At 37.3% G+C, this 26,152-nt stretch overlaps 1 protein-coding gene across 2 annotated transcripts in view; it reads right to left on the bottom strand.

The window, feature by feature from the left end:
- ZFR (zinc finger RNA binding protein) overlaps positions 1-26,152 on the bottom strand; it is an 81,467-nt gene that overhangs the window by 52,014 nt on the left and 3,301 nt on the right. The window contains exons 3-6 of one of the 2 annotated variants that reach the window (XM_044917175.1): positions 10,710-10,733; positions 8,934-9,216; positions 6,324-6,468; positions 3,552-3,770 (exon numbers count right to left, since the gene is read on the bottom strand). In XM_044917175.1, coding sequence (XP_044773110.1) covers positions 3,552-3,770; positions 6,324-6,468; positions 8,934-9,216; positions 10,710-10,733 — 671 coding nt within the window. The remainder of the gene's footprint in view (positions 1-3,551; positions 3,771-6,323; positions 6,469-8,933; positions 9,217-10,709; positions 10,734-26,152) is intronic. The other variant, XM_021700461.1, reaches the window with a different exon arrangement.

Raw genomic sequence — 26,152 nt, 5'->3', positions numbered from 1 at the left:
ATGCAGCCATTAAAAACTATATATTTCTAAGCACAGATTCTGATTTCTAAATACCGTATTAGAAACCACAGCTCCTTTGTGAAATGGCTGATTGTGAGTCTTGGGCATGAAATGCTTGGAGTGTATCAGTAATATCTTACTGTGGAAGGAAAAAAGGAAAAAGTGCTCAAAGAATAATGATGCCAAGTCCAAACAGCTCAGAAGCGAGTTTGAAAAGGATCTCACTGGCCAAATTTGGGAAAACGTGCCTCAAAAAGAAAAATGAGAGTAATGGATTATACTACACTAAAGAGAATGAGTCTATAGTAATACTAAAAAAGAAGAGGAGAGGAGATGCTTCCTTAGAGAAGAGTGCTAAGAATCAATGTAAAAAGATTTTATATCCATCATTGTAGAACTTGATTCAGTTAAGAGACTTTCAAAGGATCTAACACCACAGAGTGAAAAGTAATTGGGTAACAGGCCCATAGATTACCTGGTTAATTACAAAGGGGAAAAGATATCCTTAAGATGGAGAGATCTGGTAGTCACCACTTCAACCAGTGATTATACTTGGCATCATCAATAAGGAATTTACAGCATTACTTATCTGCTCCTGATGTGATGAAATGCAAAAAGTTCACTTTGGTAGTTTTACTGACTAGAAAACTGCCAAAATCTAAGCATAAGGAAAGCAGGTAAATCCAGATTGTGATATTTTACAGGACAACTGGCCTGAACTCTTAAAAAATGTCAAGGTCAGGAGAGACAAGGTAAAAATAGGAGATTATTCTACATTAAAGGAAACTGAAACTAACAAGATATGACAACCAAGTACAATCCACAATCCTTGATTAGACCCTGAATTTAAAACAAAGCACAAACACACCAAACAGAAAGCTCAGCCATAAAAAACACTTGTGGACAACTGAAGAAATTAGATAATATCCATGTTCAATTCCTTTTATTGATATTTGATGTGGTTATGTAAGAGAATGCCCTTATTCTTAGGAAATACAGGCTGAAGAATTCTAGGCAAAGCACCAGGTCATCTGCAACTTATAAACATAATGCTGACCCATTTGAAATGTTTTAAGAGATAAAGCAAATATGATAAAATATTAATAACTGGTAAATCTAGGTAAGTGGTATATAGACTTTATACTATTTTTTCAAATTTCCTGCAGAATTAAAATTTTCTAAAATAAAAAGTTGGGGAAAAATATAAATCAAAAGAATGATGTATCTTATACTTGGTGACATGAAAGAACATTCACAATGAGAAAAAAAGCGATTAACAAAATAGTATGCACTGGACAAATTCATTTTTATAACAAAATGTATATACTGCATATGTACATTCCCATGAAGAAAACTAGAGAAAGACATGCACCAAAATGTTAATGGCAATTAGTATCTAGGGGTACATGTCCAGTGATTTAATATTTTCTTTTTTATCTATAGTTTCTAGTTTTAAATGATGTATTACTCACGTAATATAGCAGTAAATAAAAATAATTAACTTCATCCTGTGTAAGATACATTCAAGCCACGGAGACAATGGAAGAGAGACAGAAAAGAGAGGGAGGAGGAGCACATATAAGACAGAAGCAATAATAGGAAAGGATACTATCGTACTCCTTATTTTGTTGAATGTGGACATTAAAAAAAAAAAATGTGTCCAGTCAGAGCTGACTGAAATAATTCCATTTATAGTTATAACTGATTAATCAGATACAAATAAAAATTCATCAGAGATAAAGAGGCGCAGAAAAGTCGTATCTGGGCAATCCTGAATGACACATCTAGGAATAACCTCTCCTCACTCCCAATTTATTTCTGCATGGTTGTCACAGTTAACTTATAAATCTGTTCCCATTGCTCCTTTTGGGCACCCTTTTGGCCCACAAGATAAAGACAGACATCATAACAGAGCCTGCAAGGCTTTTCACACTGACATTTCCAGCCTTATCTCCTGATATTTACCCCATATATCCTGTATTCCAGCCACAACAAACTTGTTCCTAAATACTCCACGTCTGCCTAATTCACCACCGTATCCCCAGCACCCAGCATAAGCATTTATCATAGCATAAGAAATAAAAATATCTGAAAAACAGGGCACCTGGGTGGCTGAGTCCCTTAAGCATCTGACTCTTGGGCTCCATGCTGGGTGTGGGGCCTGCTTAAGATTCTCTCTCGGGCGCCTGGGTGGCTCAGTTGGTTAAGCGACTGCTTTCGGCTCAGGTCATGATCCTGGAGTCCCTGGATCGAGTCCTGGATCGAGTCCCGCATCGGGCTCCCTGCTCGGCAGGGAGTCTGCTCCTCCCTCTGACCCTCCCCCCTCTCATGTGCTCTCTCTCTCTCTCATTCTCTCGGTCTCAAATAAATAAATAAAATCTTTAAAAAAAAAAAAAAAAAAAAAGATTCTCTCTCCCTCTCCCTCTGCCCCTCCTCCCCTGCTTAAGCACGTGCCCCTGCACTCTCTCTCAAAACAAACTCTGAAAAACAACAAAAAAATTTTTTAATTCAGTAGTTAGGCTTTTAACACCCAAACTGCAATGAATTATCAAGAACTAAAATTGCCCATATTGCCTTAAATCACCCATAGAACAAGACAAGGTATTGAGAGAGAAATAAAATGCAGAACAAACCATATAGTAGTACAAGGTTACATGTCTACAAAAAAGCAACATGTGATTTTAATCACTGAAATAATGCAAAGTACCTTAGCTAGAAATTAGCAAAAGCACTGGACATAGCGAGATTTTAGTGAATATATTTCTCTTAATATAACGATTTAAGGAAATATATAATTTCTGTAGTAAGATAGTAAAATAAACATATGATTAAGGAAAATAGAGCTACTCTGTCCTTCCAAGACACATGTTATGTAACAATCTTATGGATATTTACAAAGGCTACCCAATATTTTCAAGATTACTTACTCCTGATAATAAAGAAATAGTTCCCTGGTAGCTGAAATAAACAATACTATTTGTCAGTGGTAGTCCCTGAATGTTAACCTTAAGTTTTCAAATTCATTTGGAAAAGTCAGAAAAAAAATGACCCTGTAAAATACTAGGTGTTATTTTCTCTAACTGCAATGCAAGGCCCAGGACTCCTGCATGACTGGCTTTCAAATGCTCAAAGAGCATTTTACATTGTTAATATCTCCTGGCTTAAAAAAACAAAAACCCGGGCGCCTGGGTGGCTCAGTTGGTTAAGCGACTGCCTTCGGCTCAGGTCATGATCCTGGAGTCCCGGGATCGAGTCCCACATCGGGCTCCCTGCTCGGCAGGGAGTCTGCTTCTCCCTCTGACCCTCCCCCCTCTCATGCTCTCTCTATCTCATTCTCCCTCTCAAATAAATAAATAAAATCTTTAAAAAAAAAAAAACCCTAAAAACACAACTTAGAGTATGGTCCATTTGTCACATTATATACATAGAGCAACACCTATCAAATAATTCAATTCTTGCTACTGGGATAAGATCATGCCACAGAACATCAAGATAGTTTCTAGTAAGTTTCGGATTTGTTTACTCATTTAACCACACTTTATCCATCTTACCAGAATAAGTAACTGCCGTGGTACTATAGGTAGCACTCTGGGTATAGGATGGCACCACAGTAGCTGCAGCTGCTACTGGCTGTACGGTGGAAGATACAGGATAAATGGAGAAAGTAGTGGTAGCTGGACTTGGTGTGGCTGGTTTTATGGCTGTCACTTGTCGAGTTTGCTGGGCTTGTGTATACTGAGTTGCACCTTGGCTATAACCCGCTTTGGGGGCTAAAATGGCAAAGAGATTTCAGAAAATTAGAAAGGTGAACCTCAACAGTTATTGTACCAATATTCTTGAAAACTAGAAAAAGTATAAACATCAACTGTAAATTTAATGCTAGCAATTTCTTCTTGGCAAAAGGGTTGAAATTCTTATTACCAACTGAATAAAATATAACATCTACATAAAATTCATTTACCATCCCTTCCCAGTTGCTTTCTATGTATTTCCAGAATGGCATTTTGTCCAAATTAACAACCAACTGAAATAGCAGTACTACTTAAAACAGGTACTAATAAAGTTGTTAGAAAAGGCACGTGTGTATTTAGGATAGTCAGTCTAACTTGAGGGTTGTGCTTAATATTGTGAACAGAATAAAGAGCCTCAAATATGATTTCAATTCACAGTAAAAATTTCAATGTTTAATTATATCGAACTTGTTCATATACCATTCATATTTTATTAATTTATCTAGAGTGAACTTCAGTCTAATTCCAACTCACAAGGTGCCACTGACTTAATTCTTCAAATATCGGGGCACCTGGGTGGCTCAGTTGGTTAAGCGGCTGCCTTCGGCTCGGGTCAGGATCCTGGGGTCCTGGGATCAAGCCCCACATCCGGCTCCCTGCTCAGTGGAGAGCCTGCTTCTCCCTCTCCCTCTGCCTGCCACTCTGCCTACTTGTGCTATCTCTCTGTCAAATAAATAAATAAAATCTAAAAAAAAAAAAAGAACTGCTTTAATTCTTCAAATATCAACAGCTTGAGTGCAGCTGTTTTTAAATGGCTACCATTCATGTTTCTGCTAAACTTTCTGCTGCCTTTGACCATATTCAAAATAAATGTACGCTTTAAGAATCTTAGGAACCTTATTATTAAGCCCTAAATTAATAATTAATCTTATTAATGATCACTAAAGCACACAAATGTAATTCCTGATAAAAGACCCAGTTATCAGGGGGCCACACTCACTTTATGCTTAGTTAAGGCACCTTAAATAAACAGCACTTAAAAGTTTATAAAATGGTTATCTACATGCAGTATAAAACTTGATCCACACAACACACAGATGAGGACATTTTACAAAAGGAAACTAATGTCCCAAGAGCTCAATGGCTTACAAGGCACACAGTCAATATCAGAGCTAAGACTAAATCAAGACTCTTCTGACTCTTTAACACAATCTAACTTTGATAATTAACCAGGACGTTCACTACAGATCAGTGTACCCACATATTATTAGAGAAGAAACTATAAGAGAAGTTGGTCATTATAATTCAAAATATTTTTATACCACTTTTAAGGGACTCACAGAAATCTTAGAACTAAAAGTACCATAGAGAGATTTGGGTCAACTACCTCATTTACAAGTAAGAGAACAGAGATGAAAAGAGGTAAAAATCACTCAGCCACATTAGTGGTAAGGCCAGTACTAGAAGCCAGTCCTACTCTTTCCTAATCCAAGGCTCTACCCACACTCTTATGGTCCTTCAAAAATAACTAAAATAAAGGAACTGTCTACTTTTCTGAACTCAGAGAGCTTTGTTTTAAAAGTTTTCAGCTGAATATCAAAAAATCTACAAGGGGTGCCTGTGTGGCTCAGTCAGTTAAGCATCTGATTCTTGACTGAGATTCTTTCCCTCTGTCCCTCCCCCTGCTCACACACACTCTTTAAAATTTAAAAATCATGGGGTGCCTGGGTAGCTCAGTGGGTTAAGCATCTGCCTTTGGGTTGGGTCATGATCCCAGAGTCCTCGATGGAGGTCCACATCGAGCTCCCTACTCAGAGGGGAGCCTGCTTCTTCATCTTCCTGTGACTCCCCCTGCTTGTGCATGTGCAAGTGCGTGCACTCTCTGTCAAATAAATAAAATCTTTAAAAAAATAAAATAAGGGGCACCTAGGTGGCTCAGTTGGTTAAGCGACTGCCTTTGGCTCAGGTCATGATCCGGAGTCCCAGGATCGAGTCCCACATTGGGATCCCTGCTTAGTGGAGAGCCCACTTCTCCCTCTGACCCTCCCCTCTCTCATGTGCTGTCTCTCTCAAATAAATAAAATCTTTAAAAATAAAATAATCTTAAAAGAAAAAAAATAAAGACTATAAATATGTAGGCTTCCTTGAAAACAAAGTATTTCCTGTATTTGAACCATTACATTTACTGTAATATCAGAGGCTGGAAACAGAACCAACTGTCATTACTGATCAGAGAAAGATGAATTAAAAATGCAGGCCCACCAATGGTTTCCACTGGTTACACAAAGGCAATCAGCAGTATGTTCTGGGCATTTCTGGCGAAGATAAGGATATGGCCAGAAGTTATCACAACTCCTAGAAATCAAATACATTTCAGGGAGAGAAGGGCATGATTACAATTTGCCCTCATAGCCCTCTCACTCTTTGGTACTCAAAGGTATGCAGCAGAAGAGAAGGACATGGCTAGAATCTGCTTCTTGAGGTAACAGAACATAATAGCTTAGGTGGACTCAAAAGGGTATCTTCATTAAGCACACTGAATAATGTATTTCAGTAGTTTTCAATGAAACTGTGTATGCCAATAAAACCCACCTGTCTGATAGTAGGTTTCAGCAACAGAAGGCTGAGGCTGGGCAGCAGCTGCTACAGCAGCAGCAGTTGCCGTTGGCTGTTGGTAGTACTGCTTACTATCATATGCTACAGCAGGAGCGGTGGATCTTACATATGAGTACGAGTCCTAAACAAAGGGAATGAAAGAAAATCTTGCTGTAAGTGGCAGGAAAAATCCCTAACTCTACTATACAGAAGTGTAATAAAGGAAAAAAAACCTAACTATTGACCTAGGTATAACAGTCAAATTCAAAACAAAGGGCATTCATTTTGGACTTTGAAAATAAGGTCAAAACCATTTCAAGCAGCACGTTTAACTTTTACATCAGAAAAAAAAAAAATCACCGACACATTTTAAAATAATGCTTATCTTTAAAATTCTATTAAGAAAGGGGCACCTGGGTGGCTACATCGGTTAAGCGGCAGTCTTGATTTAGGCTCAGGTCATGATCTCAGGGTCCTGGGATCAAATCTGGTGTTGTGCTTTGGGTGGGGGTGGGGGGAGGGGATGGTGGAGGTATCTGCTTGAGGATTCACTCTCCCTTCCCCCTGTTCGCTCCCTCACTCTCTCACACTGAAATAAATAAATCTTAAAAAAAAATCTATTAAGAAATTCATAGTTTTGCTTTAAAAATGGATCTCATAGTAAAGACCACTTGCGTGTCCTAAGCTTTGTGACTACTCCAGCTTTCTTTTCATTCTTTTTTATTTACCATTATTATTAACAACTTATTTTTTTAAAATAGGCTCCATGCCCAGCACAAAGCCCAACGCAGGGCCTGAACTCATAACCCTGAGATCAAGACCTGAGCTGAGATCAAGACCTAAGCTGAGATCAAGAGGGACGCTTAACTGACTGAGCCACCCAGGTGCCCCTGTTTACCACTACATTAACATAATGAATAGAAGCTTCCGGGTGGAGGAGAGGAAAGGGGAACACAGGTTCTAGGGAGAAGGAACACTATATATAAATCTCCAAGGCAGTGAAAATCAAGGTGAGCTGGGTGAATTCTGGCACTAAACAAAGCGAGGAGGGATGGGAAGGTATGCAGGTGGAAAGGCTGAAGAAGTAGGCAGGGCCCAGAAAACGATGGGCTTCATACACCTTATTAAAAACAATGAAATTTATTACATTTCATCTCTGGACATAATGAAAATAATCACACATAGCAAAAGGAACTCTGAGTTTAGTAACTTGCAAATATCTTTTTATTAAAGATTTATTTACTAATTTAAGAGAAAAAGCACAGGGGGCCATGGCAAAGGAGAGGGAGAGAGAATCTCAAGCAGACTCCCCACTGAGAGCAGAGTCCACTGTGGGGCTCATCCCATGACCCCAAGATCACAACCCAAGCTGAAATCAAGAGTTAGACCCAGGGGCACCTGGGTGGCTCAGTTGGTTAAGCGACTGCCTTCGGCTCAGGTCATGATCCTGGAGTCCCTGGATCGAGTCCCGCATCGGGCTCCCTGCTCGGCAGGGAGTCTGCTTCTCCCTCTGCCCCTCCCCCCTCTCATATGCTCTCTCTCATTCTCTCTCTCTGAAATAAATAAATAAAATCTTAAAAAAAAAAAAAAAAAGAGACCCAACCAACTAAGCCACCCAGGTGCCCCGTAACTTGACAGATATTAATAAAAAATACTGTTATAATTTATGTCAACTCATTACTTAACAAAATAAATTCATATACTTTAGAAAGAATATAGAAAACTAGGCAAAGTTCAGAAGATCCTAAAGCAAACAAACAGAAAGCAGGTTATTAAAGGATTAGAACCAGGGGAGCCTAGGTGGCTCCGTCGGTTAAGTGTCTGACTCGATTTCGGCTCAGATCATGATCTCAGGGTCATGAGACTGAGCCCTGCATCAGGGTCTGCACTCAGGAGGGCGTCTGCTTGAGATTCTCTCCCTCCCTCTTCCCCAGTTCCTGCATGCTCTCTCTCAAACAAATAAATCTTAAAAGAAAAATAAAAGATTAGAACCAAATTTAAATAAGTAGTAATTTAGTACCATAATAAACAGTACTGTAAAAGGGAATTAGAGCTTCATGTCCCAAATAAGACTGAACCAAAAGCAACTACAGGATATAAGAGCAGCATCAATTTCTGTTACATACTAAGAAAGAATACTTTGAGGGAAGAATGTACAGGCAACAGAATTTCTGCTCTTGTTAAGTACTAAGAAGACACTATGTAATTGTTTGGTCCATATAGTTTAGGCTCATGGTTCTCAAAACAGGAGACAGAGGAATACTGCCATAGTACAAACAAGGAGCATCTTCCCTATGTCTTCATTTTTCTGAAAACCTTGGTTAAATATTTAACCAGTAATTAATGTAAAATATTTTTAATTAAAACAGACATAGATATAAAATGGACTGGAATGGACTCAGGGGAATTATTTCTAAAAACTCACTGCAAGGGAACTTAATGTTTGGACTATGCCCCTAAATTACCTAAGAATACACATTCATTTCTATCATCAGAGTTATATTTTGGAAGACCCAAATATGATAAGCACTGGCTTGGACATTATATCATACACTGGGGTCACTGAAGCCTGCGTGTTAAGACTACTGAAACTAGTAGTTTTCTTACCTGGTAGTTCTGTGTAGTAGCTGGGGGTGGTGGTGGTGGTGCTTCTTGTTGTCTCTGGGTATAACCATAGTCAGTTGCTGTATGTGCAGTGGGGTAGCCTCCATAAGCAGCAGCTGTTGCAGCAGCTGCAACAGCTACTGGAGCAGGCCTGGCAACTGCAACTGTGGCGGCCGCTGGTGCATAGGCAGCAGTAACTGTGTGAGCAGCTACTGGAGCCTGATGGACAGTGTAGCTAGCAACTGTAGTTGGATGAGAGTAGGCTACACCCGAAGCTGGCTGCTGGCTATATTGCGGAGTAGAAGAATAAACATAATACAATTTAATTTTAAAATCTAAGAGTTTAACAAAATAAAAAGCACATTTTCAAGAAATTTAATCATGGACTACAAAACACCAAGTATTTGAACTCAATAAGCCTAGTCAATACCGTATTTGTTACTGTTGTATAATTTTTATTCCTTAATCTTAATACATTAGACAGTCACACATACTATGCTTAAGATCATGGACCATATCACAAAGCAGGGACGACAAACTGGGATAAAATGCAGTATTAGGAAGAAAGGAAAACTTGATGAAACTAGGAATTTAAAAAAGTATTTGTTGCTTGTAGAGTTCTTTATTATGTTCTACAGTTAAAAAAAAAATCTCTACAAAGAAATCATGTTAAAAATATTAAATTCTAACTCCAACTGTAGAAAACATTTAAAGTAGAAAACTATTACCCAGTTGACTTAAATACTTCTGATACTCTAGGGCAGTAGTTCTCAACTGGGGGAGATTTTGCCCTCCAGGAACATTTGGCCATGTCTGGAGATATTTTTGATGGTCAAACTGCAGAGGAAGTGGTGGTGATGTGTGCTACTGGCATCTAGTGGGTAGAAGCCAGTGATGCTGTTACATATCCTACAGTGCACAGGACAGCTACGCACAACAAAGAATTATCCAAAGAATGTCAACAGTGCTGAGGTTGAGAAATCTTGCTCTAGGGCACAAAACCTACAATGGACTCTATTAATTTAGGTAAATTACTCAAGTTACAGGCAGCGTTTCATTATACTCATTTATTTTTCTCTCAAAAATGTAGCACATGTTGCAAAAGGAGACCTAAGCCAGATACTTTGCAATCATAACCATTTAAAACTCAAAGAGGCAAAAACATTTTCCAAAACTGTAAATCAAATAAAATTTCCAGCTAAAGTTCTCAAAGTGATGTTTTAACTTTTTAAAAATTTTAACTTTTAAATTGAGAATCTATGTCACATAAAACCAAGGCTTACAGATGTTAAGCACATCAAAGTGTATTTGTTGGTCTAGGTTTTCTAAAACACTCACAATTACACTTGCTAAAGCTTTATTACCAAGGCAGAAATGCCTTCTAAAAAAAGGAGAGCCCCAACGGTTATTTAGCTGACAGGTTTTAGATGACCGTAAGTCTTAATATGAGCCAACAGTTAAGAATAGCTAAGAAAAAAATACCTGACATAAGCTGAAGCTGCTCTAATAAGTACCTGATTCATGGGTTATAGCACAGGATATTCTTCACTGGTGTGCACACTACCATACAAATATGGCATAGAATTAAAATTTGGGGCCATCACATTTTAACTGTATTAGGGAAAACACTGATAATTATAATGTATTCAAAGAGAATCAATATGAAGCTTATAAGTATGGCTATTACTTCACATAAAAAGTGGAGGACCTGGGAACATTCAGTCTAGAAGAGGTGACTGGGGAAGATATGAGAGCTGCCTTCTAATAGAAGAGACTTACTCCATGCTGCTCCAGAGAACAGAACTAGAACCAATGGATGGAAGGGTGGCAGATTTCAGCCCAATATGAAAAAGAAAAAAAAACAAAAACTTAGAACAAAGTCCAAAGAAACTCTTATAATTTATATTTGGATGAGGTTTTCCACATTTTGATATTAAAAGTAGCTAATATTTTCTACATATATGACAATTAAAAGACAGGAAAAGGGAAATTTAAATTGTAATAGTGGAAAAATTGGTTTGGGATTGACATTTTCTATGGATAATTCCATATCCTTAAGAAAAAATGCCAATAACATTATATTTCTTCAAAATTCCTAGAACTGAAAAAGAATTATATTTAAAATATAAATACACCAGTTCTGTGAAGCTTGTATTTAACATTTACTGATAAAATTTCACACATTCAGACTACACTGCATAAAAAGGGTTTGGTTATGTAAAAATTCAGATAATCTTGGATTCCTATACAGTTTCCATTCATCCCATTGCTCTTTATTGAATATCTGTTCACACTTCCTGGTCTCCAAAATTTGTCCTATAGGACAAAAAACAAAGTGGGAATAGAATAGGAATGTCAAGTCAACTAGGCAAGCAATTTGATTTATACTGCCTCTGATCCTTAAAGGTCCATGTGACTAAAAAAGGGATGATGATTTGCTCTGGTTTAAGCCTATTGTTCCCCCCATAATTATTAACAGTATGCTCCCACACCGATGTGTCTCAGTTTGAACAATAAATCTTATAATCTCCCTTCCCAGGAACCATATAACAAGATGTCAGTACACTTAGCAATTATCATATACTACATGCCCAGGGCTGCCTAACCTAACTCTGATCTGTATAGTCAGATCTGCTCAGATATGGCTGGAACCATATCCTCTACCAAAAGCATCATGAAGAATAATGATTTAGTTACAATTCCCACGGGTTAAGGGCTAGGGCAGTGGTCTGCTGTTCAGAATAAAGATTTTCTAGCTTGTCATCTTAAACCCATCTGGGAAATTCTCTCTCAATCTGAAATATCCTTAGAAAATTGCCTTCTATGTGATGTATCTGACCAGCCTGGGTTATACCAACTCAATTAAATATCTAGTGGCTAAGTCTAAAAAGTAGTCTAAAGTAAATTTTTAAAAATTCAGGTCATATCAAGTTCAAATTAGTTTAAGCAAAATTAATCTTAGGTTGAAATATTTAAAACCAATGTTTTGCCTAGTTTGTAGTATTAGAATAAAAGGTATTAAATTATATCCCTACATAAAACTTAAGACTTAATGGTCACTAAATGATTTTTAAAATAAAATAGGATAAGTAAATAAAAACCCAAATCTTGTGCCATAAAAGACTTTCATTTTCATCCAGCAGAAAAGAAGCTTCTATTTAGATAATATCCTTTGTGAATAAATTAAATCTAATAAATCCGTTTTAAACCAGGACAAACTAAATAATAAATCATGAAACAAACATAAAAATATGGGATGAACAAGATAAGAAATACTTGAAGAATCATACATAAAATGGAAGGGTATTTCTCTGGGGGGGGAGAAAAAGGTAAAGAATTTAGGGAATTATTTATATTAAAAAGTAATAACACTTTTATATTCTTGGACTTAACCTGGAGGTTAATTAATGGCCAGCTCTCTCCTTGCTTACCAGAAAGTGAAACCAGCCAGAGTCCTTACCAAAATAGACAGCCGACCAAAATCACCAGTCGAAGAAAGCCTACTATAAACTGCAAAAGAAACAGGAATGATCCTGCAGGAAATGGGTATCTCAATGTAACAAACAAGAATTTTCACAGACTCTAATTTGTATCCATGAAATAAGAACTTAACACCAGTTAGAAGATAAAATTAAGGGATATAGACAAGATCAGGATATAAAAACTATAAAAGAGAAGATAAATCTAGGAAGTCCAATATCCAACTAGAAGGAATTCTGAAAAGAAAAGCAAAAAAGCAAATAAAAGAAATTAAGAAAGAATATTTCCCACTCTGGAAGGAAGGCACATATTTTCCAATTTAAAGGGCCTAGCCTACGGAGGGGTGCCTGGGTGGCTCAGTTCGTTAAGCATTTGCCTTCAGCTCAGGTCATGATCCCAGGGTCCTGGGATATAGCTCCGCCATCAGGCTCCCCCTGCTCAGCAGGGAGCCTGCTTCACCTTCTCCCTCTGCTGCTCCCCCTCCATGTGCTCTCTCTCCCTCTCTCAAATAAATGAATAAATTCTTTTAAAAAAAGGGCCTACAGAGTACAAAACAGCATGAAAGAACAACACCTCGAGACATACAGCATTTCACAACATCTCAAGGTTAAAAAATAATATATATATATATTTTTATATATATATATATTTTTCAAACTCTCCAGAGAGGAAAAACAAGTCACCTGCATACAACTACACGAAAACCAGACTTTTACTGATAACACTAGTGCTAGAATAGACTAATGTCTTAAAAAATTCGAGGGAAAATGGTTATTAATACAAAGTTCTGTACCCAGCTAAACCATTAAGACAGAATAAAGGTGGTAGTTGTTGGTTTTTTCTTTTTTTTTTTTTTTGACATTCAAGAACTGAAAGAGTTTACCTCCTATATACCTTTTCTTTGGAAGTGACATGAAGATGTACTTTAACAAAAAATAAACCAAGAAAGAAATCATGGGATCCTATAAATAGTGGATCCAAACCCAGGAGGGAGATGAGAGCCCAGGTCACCAGCTGTGCAGCAGGCCCAAAGAGGCAGCAAGCTTGGACTCGAAGTAAAAAAAGGACAGAAGCCTCCAGGAGAGAGATGTCCAGGAAAATAAAGGATTGGACAATAGACAGTAGACCAGGAACCTGGAAAAATATTAAGATACAATCAAGGCACCAAAAAGATTTTGGGGAAAAAAAGGTAATGAAAGACTTCAGCAAATAGGACATTGCTGAAGAAAGGCATGATCCTGGTAAAAGACACCACAGTTAAGCAATCAGTAGGGTGTAAAAAAAAGCAAACATCCATTTGAACTTGAACTGAGGAAGATTCTTCTATTAAGTGGTACAGGGTTGTAAAAATGGAAGACATTAGGAATGATAATCATAGAACACCACCACTTGGATTCACAGTTAAGTACTACTTACAGTCATATTAGTAAGTTTCTGCCTTAAAGTTTTAGAATCAACCTAAATTACAGAAGATAAACTATGATTACAGAATATAATGTAAATGTTAATCATAAGTAGAACTACAGCTAAGTTGGGGGATAGGATGGGGAAAGAGGGAAAGTAAAGCACCAGAGTTTCAAGATTCTTTTCCTAATCTAGAGAGTACTGAGATACTGACTACCATTGTTGGAAATGGAGTGTCCGAAAATAAGAGAAATAGCCCTATCACTGAACTTCGAAGGAGAAATAAGAAGCATGAGAGGGTATGTACTAAATCTTAACTGTGATTGTAGGAAATAAAAATATAATGCATAAAAAGTCAATAAATTAAGACACAGAGAGGGGTGCCTGGGTGGCTCAGTCGTTAAGCATCTGCCTTCAGCTCAGGTCATGATCCCAGGGTCTTGGGATCGAGCCTCGCATCAGGCTCCCTGCTTGGCAGGAAGCCTGCTTCTCCCTCTCCTACTCCCCCTGCTTGTGTTCCCTCTCTCACTGTATCTCTGTCAAATAAATAAATAAAATCTTAAAAAAAAAAGAGAGAGAAGCGTATTATTTAATGATACGGAGTTAGAAATAAAACCAGAACGTATTAAAGGTGGGAGTCACTACAAAGTGGAATTGGGGAGAAGGGATTAGGAAAATAAGGGAATGTTGTTTTCATTAAAAGCCCTTCTAGTGGTGCCTGAATGGCTCAGTCAGTTAAGCGTCTGACTCTTGGTTTTGGCGCAGGTCATGATCTCATAAGGGTTGTGAGATTGAGCCCTGCATCAGGCTTCACACTCGGTGCGGACGGAGTCTGCTTGAGATTCTCTCCCTCTCCTCCCCCACTACACGTGCACACGTGCTCTTTCTCTCTTAAATAAATAAAATCTAAAAAAGAATCCTTTCTATACTATTTTTAATTACATTATGTATTATTCTGGGGGGAGCATAAAACATAATTTTCAAACTGGCAAGTTGAATGACCAACAACCACAAATTTAAATTACTCCTGTCTAGGTATTCCAACTCAATTCTAATTTCTACATTTCTTTTTTTTTTTTTTTTAAGATTTTATTTATTTGTGAGAGAGAGAATGAGAGACAGAGAACATGAGAGGGAGGAGGGTCAGAGGGAGAAGCAGACTCCCCGCCGAGCAGGGAGCCCGATGTGGGACTTGATCCCGGGACTCCAGGATCATGACCTGAGCCGAAGGCAGTCGCTTAACCAACTGAGCCACCCAGGCGCCCAATTTCTACATTTCTATATATATAGAAATCTATATAACCTATACCCAACTCCAAGCCCATTTTTAGTGCTTTCAAATTCCATTAATATGACCTGGGTTTACATTATACTAAAGTTATAGTCACTACCAGCATTAAAAAAACTATGCATACCAATGGCTTGTCCATATAAGTGGCATCTGGTAACAGGGAAAACATTCCTATACCTCTTTTAATATCTATACAGCAGTGATTTTCAAAATATGATCCAAGGACTGCTAGGATACAGGAGGTTATCCCTTTTTCAATTACAGATTGCCTTCATATAATTTAATCCAATTTATTGCAACAGACTGAATGCAGAAGCAGACTGAGAACCAACCATTTTAATTAAGATATTAAGAAGATTTATAAAAATCTTTGTAAAGATATAAAACAATGCCTCTTGTCTCCCTATTATTGGAGGACAGGAATATAGTTATTTTTTTATAGCTCCATTAAGAAATTTGGGGTTAACATGTAGTAATCTTATTTTTATTTTAAAATGATTTAATACATTTTTTTAAAATTCTAAGACAGTAAATATTAATATAACCAACATAAACAAAAGCTCTGTGGGGTCTTCAATAATTATAACTGCTTTAGGGGTCCCAAAACCATAAGCTTCAAGAGCTACCATTTTATGGTATACAGCATTAACTTTGATTCATCATTCATTTCCCTGCTCTTTACACCTTTAAACAAAAACATTTTCTTCCATTCTGTAACAGTGAAACAATTCTCAGGGAAAATGAGCAGTGCACATGGTCAGAGCCCCAGGTCTGTTGCCTACAACTGCAATATCCCTAATCCAGGGCTCGAAATCTCCCACTTTACCTAGTGTGCTGTGCACAAATACCATTTTCTGTGATAGCAGACAAGAAAGGTATTAGGAAGCAATGGCCTAGAACTCTGGGACTCCCATAAGAAACCAGCACAGAAGGTGAATTAGAAAAAAGTCCATTTTCCCTTGTAAGGGAAAACTGTAGAAGAAACTTTCCTAGCTCAGCCTTGGCTCTGGGTAAAGGGGAGAGAAGTCTCCCTTAATAATTTTTTTTTTTTTTCTTTTTTGAGTGAGAGAGCAGTGTGTGGGCATGGGGGGGGGGGGGGCAGAGAGAGAGGGAGAGAGGGAGAGAATCCTATGCTGGGCATGGAGCCCATCAGGGGGTTCCATCTCATGACCCTGAGATCATGACCTGAGCCAAAGGCAGAAGCTTAACCGACTGACCCACCCAGGCACCCCTCCCCTGACTTTTTTTTTTTTTTTTTTAAGATTTTATTTACTTATCTGACAGAGAGAGAGAGAGCACAAGCAGGGGGAGTGGCAGGCAGAGGCAGAGGAGAAGCAGGCTCCCTGCAGAGCAGGGGGAGACCGATATGGGACTTGATCCCAGGACCCCGGGATCATGACCTGAGCCGAAGGCAGTCGCCCAACAAACTGAGCCACCCAGGCGCCCAACCCCTGACAATTCTTTATGACAAGCCAGCCTTCCCCTAGGTTTGGGTTCTGGAATTCACCTTATCTAAGAAAACTCCAAGCTAAGTAGTTTAATATATCTCTGAGCTGATAGTGCTTTCAGATGCCATAAAACACATTTTCCTCTCTAAATGCTACAATGTTCTAAGAAACAGGAGATCTCAATAAAAACATCACAACAAATCCCATAAGGAAACAAGTTACTAAAAGCAGGAGTTCGCATAATAAAAAAAAATTTGGAAAGACTGTAAGTATTAGAATTATTGACTATAAAATATAAAGTATACTTAAAAAGGTAAAAGACGCCTGGGTGGCTCAGTCCATTAAACGTCTGACTCTTAATCTTAGTTTTTTTGTTTTTTTTTTTAATATTTTACTTATTTATTTGAGAGAGAGAGAGAGAGAGAGGAAGGGGCAGAGGGAGAGGATCTCAAGCAGACTCCTCAGCATGGAGCCCATGCGGGGCTCAATCTTATGACCTTGAAATCATGACCCGAGCCAAAACCAATAGTCGGACGCTTAACTGACTGAGGCACCCAGGTACCCTCAGCTCCGGTCTTGATCTCGGGGTTTTGAGTTCAACCCTGCATTGGGCTCTGCACTGGGTGTGGAGCATACTTAAAAAAAAAAAAAAAAAGGTAAAAGATTAGACTATCAGAACTTAAGACTAAGGACCAAGAAGTTGATAAAAAGAACCACCAGATGAATTTTGATTTTTATAAGAACAGACCTTCCAAAAATGAAATACAGTATATAAAAATTATAATCAGAAACTTAGAAAGGCATTACATAACTGATTAGACATGGCGGACAAAAAAATTAGTGAACTCGAAAGTATCTCCACAATCACTCATTATGCACACAGAGACAAAGAGATGAAAAATATTAGAGATTAAAAGACAAGGACGATAGAATAAAAAGTGGTAAGTTACATCTAAGTGGAGTTGCAAATGGAGAAAAAGAATAGAGGAAACACATCTAAAAAAAATGTCTGAGATTTCCCAAGATTAATGAAAGATTAATTTGAAAGCCCCAACAGAGACAAAGAGAAGCACTGCGGGGGGGGGGGGGGGAAGTGCCTACAGAGACTGAGGACTTCTCAAAAATAAGGAAGTGAGATTAAAACAAAAAACAAAAACTGTTACTAGTAGACCCATATTAAAGGACATTCTTAAAGATTTCCTTTAGGAAGAATGAAAATGATCTCAGAATTAATAAATGTCAATGTTAAGTGGTAAATATGACGGTAAACTTAAATAATCACTGACTATATAAAATAATGATATTCAACAATGACTGGTTGTGGGGTTAAAATCTGAAATACTGTACAATAACAGCACAAAAATCAGGAGAGGACTGATCAAAGTTAAAGCATTTTAAGTCCTTACATTGTTTAGGAAAGTAAAGATAATGATTAACTTTAGAATGCATGAAATATTCATGCTAAATTTCTAGAGAAGCCACTATAAAACAGAAGCAGAATCTTCATTCTGACCTTATAAAAAGAATGAGAAAAAGTCTCAATAAAGAAAATGTAGACTGCTTCTGTCACTCACATTATTGGATGTGTTTTTTCTCCCCTGGAAAACATATTCTCTGTGTGTGTGCATTATTTTCAATTTTGGATAAAATGGCAAAGTAACTGATAGGCAAAACACTTTTTTCCTTTTCATGGCATACAAAATACAATTTGATCTTTTCATTAGTCCAAACTGAATGTTCAACATTGTTGGACTTTTCTATTTTCCAGGTCAAATTATGGCATTTTGTGTATCTACCAAATTACAGACAGATTTTCTTTAAATTACATTTAATATTTCATAATGTTGACAAAGATGCAAAATTAAACTTCCTCACAGAATCACCCCAAAGACAAACCATCTTTATTCTGTACACTTGATATTATATATCATGCTCCCATTACCTTTACAACACTATTAAAATAACTGTATCATAGAATTTTAGGAGAAAATAACCAATCCTACAACTTTTACTAACACATTACACTAGTAGACTACTAGTGGGGCAGGGGGTGGTTAAATGTAGTATGAAAACTGTTAGTTTTCTTGGGATCCGTAACTCACAGTATACCAAGAAAGAGCCATTACCATTTACACCTGGGTCCACTGGACCTTTTGCACTTTTGTATTTTTGAAGTCATTTGACAAATTATTTGCACAAGCATAAGGGATAATAATAATAAAAAAATTATCAGAAATCTTAAAAGCAGCAGCAGACCCCAATTTTTATTCCATATGCTCCTGGTTTTAAAACAAACCATGTTCTCTGAACAGAACTGCTAATCAACTTTTATGCACGAACCTGGAACATTTCTATCTCATAAATGCTGATTGCAGATTTCAAATATATCTCTAATGAGTTCTACCTTATCATTACTTCTGGTTCTTCTTTTTGCACTTGAACTGTCAAAATGCAATGCTTACAAAATTTTTAAAAACATCTGATGGCTTGGGGCGGCTGGGTGGCTCAGTTGTTAAGCGTCTGCCTTCCAGCTCAGGTCATGATCCCAGAGTCCTGGGATCACGCCCTGCATCAGTCTCCCTGCTCAGCTTCTCTCTCTCCCTCTCCCCGCTTGTGTGCTCTCACGCGCGCTGTCAAATAAACAGGAAAAAAACTACAAAAAACATCTGATGGTTTTAAGAGACAGTCATCTTCTTTGCTCCATAATTGCAAAACATTTTCAATTTTAAGTCTGGAATGATCAATATAATCAATCTTTTCCTTTTTACACCATCGATTTCCTCCCAATTATCTTTGAATACATACCTGCCTTCAGCATCTGTCCACTAATGAATTATATGAAGTAAATTTTGATGCACAAACATCACAAAGAGGAAAGAATGCTGCCAGATACACTTTTAGCAAATTGAGATGTTCAAGATCTTGTCATGGAATATTATTACATAATGAAGTCATTCCTATTGATTGACTGGATAAAAATACCACATTTACTTTCTCATCCTTAGAAAAACTTTATCTTTCACTCACTGATTCCTGAGTTAAAAAAAAAAAATCAGTTAGGACACTGTATCTGAAGATTCTTAGTCTGAGATTTTGCTTTTACAATCAATTTCACTACCATCATGAGTCTAGAGTGATGCTGTTATTTACATTCATGTTATTTATCTAATAATTGTCAAACATCTTCCCGTGTTTTCTTCTTTACCAATATGGACAGAGTATGGACAATTTGAAATCCTCAGCTTTGCTGAAGAAAAAAACTAAAAGCTAATTATAAAGGCAGTGTCTCTACTTTTTTCATACCATCTTCAAAGATGCAAAAACTGGGTGACCGGATGGCTCAGTTGGTTAAGCATCTGCCTTCAGCTCAGGTCATGATCCTGGAGTCCCAGGATTGAGCCTAGCATCAGGCTTCCCGCTTGGTGGGGAGTCTGCTTCTCCCTCTGCCCCTCACCCTGCTCGTGCTCTCTCTCTCTCGAATAAATAAAATCTTAAAAAAAAAAAAAGATGCAAAAATTTGGGCAATGCAATGTCTTCCAATTATCTCACTATTGTACCACCCTTCTAGGTGATTCCAACATTCCTCCATTTTCCTATCGTACTAGTTTTTTTTTTTTTTTAAGATTTTATTTATTTATTTGACAGAGAGAGACAGTGAGAGAAGGAACACAAGCAGGGGGAGTGGGAGAGGGAGAAGAAGCAGGCTTCCCGCCAAGCAGGGAGCCCAATGAGGGGCTCAATCCCAGGACCCTGGGATCATGACCTGAGCTGAAGGCAGATGCTTAACAAAGGCAGATGCTTAACAACTGAGCCACCCAGACGCCTGTATTATTAGTCTTTTTCAGAATGCTTGGCAGTAAGTGACAGGAGGAAATAATTCCTAGGAAGATGAAATAGCAAAATGTTTCAAGACAGGAAAAAATAAAATCCCTATGGTAAATTTTAGACTTATAAAAGGGATCCAATGGATCCATATAGTAATTGCAAGATAAAATGAATTTTATTCCACTTTTAAAAAATTAAGCAGATTTTCTTTGGAAGACCTCTGAGAAAAAGTCATGAAAGGTCAATGCTTTTAACTATTTGTAAATAAAACTGCTCAAAAAAACCCCACAAAAAACAAAAACAAAAAAATCACACACCAAAAAACTCACAAACGTTTGGGTACAATATAAGCTGATAAATACCATAAGTTAATTAAACCAAAGTGCCCTGTAACTTTCTGAACTCAAGAAAAATTTCTCCAGGAAAGATATGAACACTCACACTAAGTGAGATGAAAAACAAAACAAAACTAAAAATAGCCTCCTGACACTAAGGTCAGTTTTTATTGTCAAATGTTTTACAAACTTACTAGGAGTATTTTCAGAAGTACTTTGATTTCATAAATGTGGATAAGGATTATAAATGTGTAAAATAAGATCCTGAAATTCTTAAAGCTAGGATAACCAGACATTCTGAAAGCAATGGATAGCCAGTGAAGATTTTAAGCAGAAGAGTGTTGTGCTGAATTTACATTTTATGATGAGCATTCTGTTTATAGGAAAAAAAAAAAAAAATGGTTTGGGGTGGGTAGGAGTGAGAGAAGCTACAAAGCCATCTTCGCAAATCACAGCATTCTTTGCCCTCATCTATATGATTATTGTTTAAAAGGCTTTTGTAGTGGCGCCTGGGTGGCTCAGTCATTAAGCATCTGCCTTTGGCTCAGGTCATGATCCCAGGGTCCTGGGATCGATCCCCGCGGGCTCCCTGCTCCGCGGGAAGCCTGCTTCTCCCTCTCCCACTCCCCCTGGCTTGTGTTCCCTCTCTCGCTGTGTCTCTGTCAAATAAATTAATAAAATCTTTAAAAAAATAAAAAAAGAAAGGCTTTTGTATTATTTTTCCTATCAAAAAAGTAATAGATTTCTTCAAATTTCTTTTCAAGAACATTCTTTCCCACTTAAAGCTAACTACCATATCAATGTAATGCATTTTATACACTGCATTTTCCCAGAAATTAAAAAAATGATTTAAAAATTTTATTTTCATTTAATTCATCTTCAAGAACAGTGCTTCCCAATACTTTAAGCCCCTTTGATCAGTAGGACTCCCAAGAGTTTATATGAATACTAAATTAGACCAAAATTTTTTTTTCTTTTTGAGCCCCCAGGATGAAGGTCCAAGGTACGTGGACAGAACCCAGGTTTCTAGCAAGGATCTAGGACACAGGGAGTGAAGTTAACACTATCCACCCCACAGTGAGGCTGGAGAAATGGGGAGAAGGCCTTTCCCCTCAGGGACGTTGTGTGTGCCCTAATGGAGACCACAAAACTTATTTTAAGCAAAATTTTATGCTAGTCTTTTGGTAGTTCCAAGTAATTAGATTTTAGTTTTCCTATAATGGCTACCCATTAAAATTATACCTATAATTGGATAACTAACACTGCTTACTACCTCTCTTCTGGTTTTTATGACATAACATTCTCATAGCTCTCTGCCTACCCTGTATATTTCTTTCTCTAGCCCTACCTTAAACACAGATGCTCCCCAAGTTTGCAACCATGGCTCTATTTTTTGTTTTTCTTTCATTCATTCAAAAATGTTTATTAAATGATCTATGTCATACATACATCAATGGCGGGTATCATTACCATATGAATGATATCCTGATTCATACTACCAACCCTTATCCCTTTCCTAAGCTCCATTTCCAAATAGTCTACTGAATTTAATAGCTAACACTGATGGGGATGTAATATATGCTAGGCAGGGGCTGTTCCCAGCACTTTGCAAATACTATGTCTTTGAATTCTCAAACCACAGTGGAGAATGTAGAAGCCTCCCAGGATGCTGAAAATACTCTGTTTTTGTTTTTAATCTGGGTGCTGGTTATACAGGTATATTCAGTATATGACGTTTCATCAAGCTGTACTATTATATGTGCAGTTTTTTTATATATATTATACTTTAAGAGAGAATTTTTTAAAAATCTCAATCCTATGAGGTAAGGAACAGTATTATCTCCAGATTAAAGATGAAGAAACTCAAGAGACTGTTTCCCCACTGTCAAATGGCAAGTAGTATAGGGAACCAGGATTCAGCTCAGGTAGTCTGACTTCAAAGCCCATCCACTCTCAATCATATCAAGCATCATACATTTCTGTCCTGGCTCAACACATTTCCTTTGTCTAAAATGATCTTCTCTCAGGGTCACCTGGGTGGCTCAGTCTGTTAAGCGTCTGCCTTTGGCTCAGGTTATGATCCCAGGGATGGAGCCCCATGTCGGGTTTCCTGCTCATCAGGGAGCCTGCTTTCTTCCTCTCCCACTGCTGCTCCCCCTGCTTATGCTCTCTCCAATAAATAAAATCTTAAAAAATAAAATGCTTTAAAAAAAATAATAAAATGATCTTCTCTCAATTTTCAGAGTGAAAGACCATGAAGCGTACCTCAAACTCCATAGTCAGAATCCTCCAATTCCCCATTTTAGTATTTCATTAAAATTCAGGTATGATCATTATCATGGCATGGTTATTTGCAGGTATATCTGTCCCCACTCCCATCTCACGGAAGTGTAAACTCCTGAGTGCAGGGACTGCACATATTGTAGATGCTCATTAAGTATCATGTGTTACTCCCTAAAAATGTATTTTATCATACATATTATATATGAGAAGACTTATATTAAAACAAAAAAGCCCAGGGGCGCCTGGGTGGCTCAGTTGGTTAGGCGACTGCCTTCGGCTCAGGTCATGATCCTGGAGTCCTGGGATCGAATCCCGCATCGGGCTCCCTGCTCGGCGGGGAGTCTGCTTCTCCCTCTGACCCTCCTCCCTCTCATGCTCTCTGTCTCTCATTCTCTCTGTCTCAAATAAATAAAATCTTGAAAAAAAAAAAAAAAAGCCCAATGTAATCTTTATTTCACAAATTTGTCCTCTACAAGCAGGGAGTCGGATGTGGGGCTCGATCCCAGAACCCTGGGATCTCTATTTTAATCCAGTGATCTGTTTGTCTATTCCTGTACAATACCACATTCTCCTGTTGAACAAAGTTTGGGTACGTGATAACACAAGACCTTCCTTGTCATATCTTACAAGTCTTTTGGACAAGTCTTACTTTTGGACAAATACTATCTTCATTACCAACATTAGAATCTCTTTTGATCCAGTTATCCCAAAAAACCTGTTGTGATTTTTACTGGAATTACATTAAATATATAGATTACTTAGGAGAAAATTGATAACCTGATGGTATCGATTTTTTTCACTCCACAAACCCAGCCCATCCTCATTTATTTATGTCTTCTTTTATGCGCTTTATATCCTAATGTATTTTTTTCCTTAAGCATTCTGCATATCTCATTAGTTTTATTTCTACTTAATAGGTTTTGTGGCTATATAAAAACAAGATTTAATTTGAAATTTTATTAACTCAATATTGCTGAAACAGTAATGTTACCAATTTTTGCCGGATCTTAGATCCAGAAAATTTGCTGAATACTTATTATTTCTCGTATTTTTGTCTGTTGCTTGCAAATAAAAAATTTCCTTCCTTCCCCATTAAACTGACATGGAAATTGAGACCTATCAATTGATACTCAAGTACCTACTTTTAAAACATTTTACTTTGAGATTAGGAAGTTCTCTATATAAAGTATATGAAAGACATCAATTAAGGAGTTCCTTTAAAATCCTTACAGTATTATTCAAATACCTATACTTTATAGAAAACTAACATTGGTAAAATGCCTACTGAAAAATCAGGTACTAGGGTAGAAGGTTTTATATAATCTTTACCTGAAGGAAAGTTAATCGAGGGAACAGTCTCAGAAAAATGAAGTGATTTGGCCAAGTGACTGATGGAATAGAGCTGGGATTCAAATCTAAGTCTAACAAGCTCCAAATCTATGCTCTTCCCGACAGTATATTGTAAAGCCGTTTACGAAACCATGAACATACACCTTAAACATTCTATACAGGACTATTTTGGCTCACAACTACTCTTAAGGCTATTAATAACATAGACAGGAAATATCATCAATGTAACAGCAGCAATCGTTTTAGAACATTTTCATTATTTCAAACTCATTCATGCAATATGAATCCCAAGATCTCTGATTCAACAATGAAAGCTGATATAATTAGCAGTTGCAGAATTTTTTTGTAGAGCCAGTAAATTTCCATCACCATGACTGGTTTCAGCAACCTGTTCACCTGGTTTTTCACCTTCTCAGTTAGTGATTACTCCTTTTCTACCTTACTAGTGTTACTCTTATTCTTTCCTCAAGACATAGTTTTCTTAACACTACATTCAAAATAAAGTAAAAAAAGGAAGAGAAGGAGAAAAAGGAAAATTCACCAGCTAATCATCCTACCCAAGTTATTTAACTCAGTGATGTGAAGAGATAATTATCCTTTAGGAACAGACATACTAAAGATATCTCAAGAATCACTGGATGAGGGCGCCTGGATGGCTCAGTTGGTTAAGCGACTGCCTTCGGCTCAGGTCATGATCCTGGAGTCCCGGGATCGAGTCCCGCATCGGGCTCCCTGCTCGGCGGGGAGTCTGCTTCTCCCTCTGACCCTCCCCCCTCTCATGTGCTCTCTCTCTCTCATTCTCTCTGTCTCAGATAAATAAATAAAATCTTTGAGGAAAAAAAAAAAAAAAAAAAAAAAGAATCACTGGATGAGATGCCTTCCTAGCAGATGCTTAAACTAATGTCCAGCAAACGGCCACGATCCACTTAAATATTTACCATTTAACAATACTTGCTAAGACTCTAAGAATATGGGGGTAATGTTAATTATTTTGCATCTTTATACAATCTCTACCCTAAAGCCTTTGAATTCAATAAATACTAGATATAAGAAGGGTTAAAAAAAAGTTGCCGAATGATTTTTTCAAATAGCTAACTTTATTGAAGTTATTCAATGATACACTAAGTTATATATAGGACAAAGAAAATTAGTTTAATTAAGCACAATCTAAAGATTTAGGTTATCCAGGTAACAGACAAGAAGCTTGATTAGATAGATGACAAGAAATTGTATGTCTAAGGCTTTTCTAAGTAACAATTAAAGGAAAACTGGCTGTTTAAAACTCAAAGAAATGTTTATGTCCTAATAATAGTGGAATATAATGGATTACTTTATATTTATATTACATATACATATATTTGTGTCTGCCACAAATTCCTTTCTACAAGTAAATACCTATGAGAACTTCTGTATCACCTCCAATGAAGGAGTGAAAAAAAAAATGATTTTGAGCCTATGAAACTATCAGAAAGCTTTTTTTCTACTGAGGATTATCTGTCCCCACATTCTTTGCTACCCCAAGTTGAAATACTTTTTCCCAAGTTTACAAAATTAGATTTATCCATAAGCCTATCTTTTCAAAAAAGGTAACTCTACTAAAGTAGGTTACCTACCCAACCAAGCCCCCTTTCTGCTGTGAAGCCATCCTATTTTTTCACTATACTTGAGATCTGCTCCATTCTGTGCCCCACAAATTAATTCTACCACAAAACACACATAAACACATACAAATACTTTAAAATATTTTGATTTCCTCATTTCCAAGGGGAAAAAGCACATGAAAGGTCAGAAAATGAAAAGATTGCA

Source organism: Neomonachus schauinslandi, chromosome 7 (assembly GCF_002201575.2).
Source record: "Neomonachus schauinslandi chromosome 7, ASM220157v2, whole genome shotgun sequence".
NCBI classification, from domain to species: Eukaryota; Metazoa; Chordata; class Mammalia; order Carnivora; family Phocidae; genus Neomonachus; species Neomonachus schauinslandi.
The sequence above is the reverse complement of the archived record's forward strand: the minus strand, read 5'-3'. Positions and strand labels throughout refer to the sequence as shown.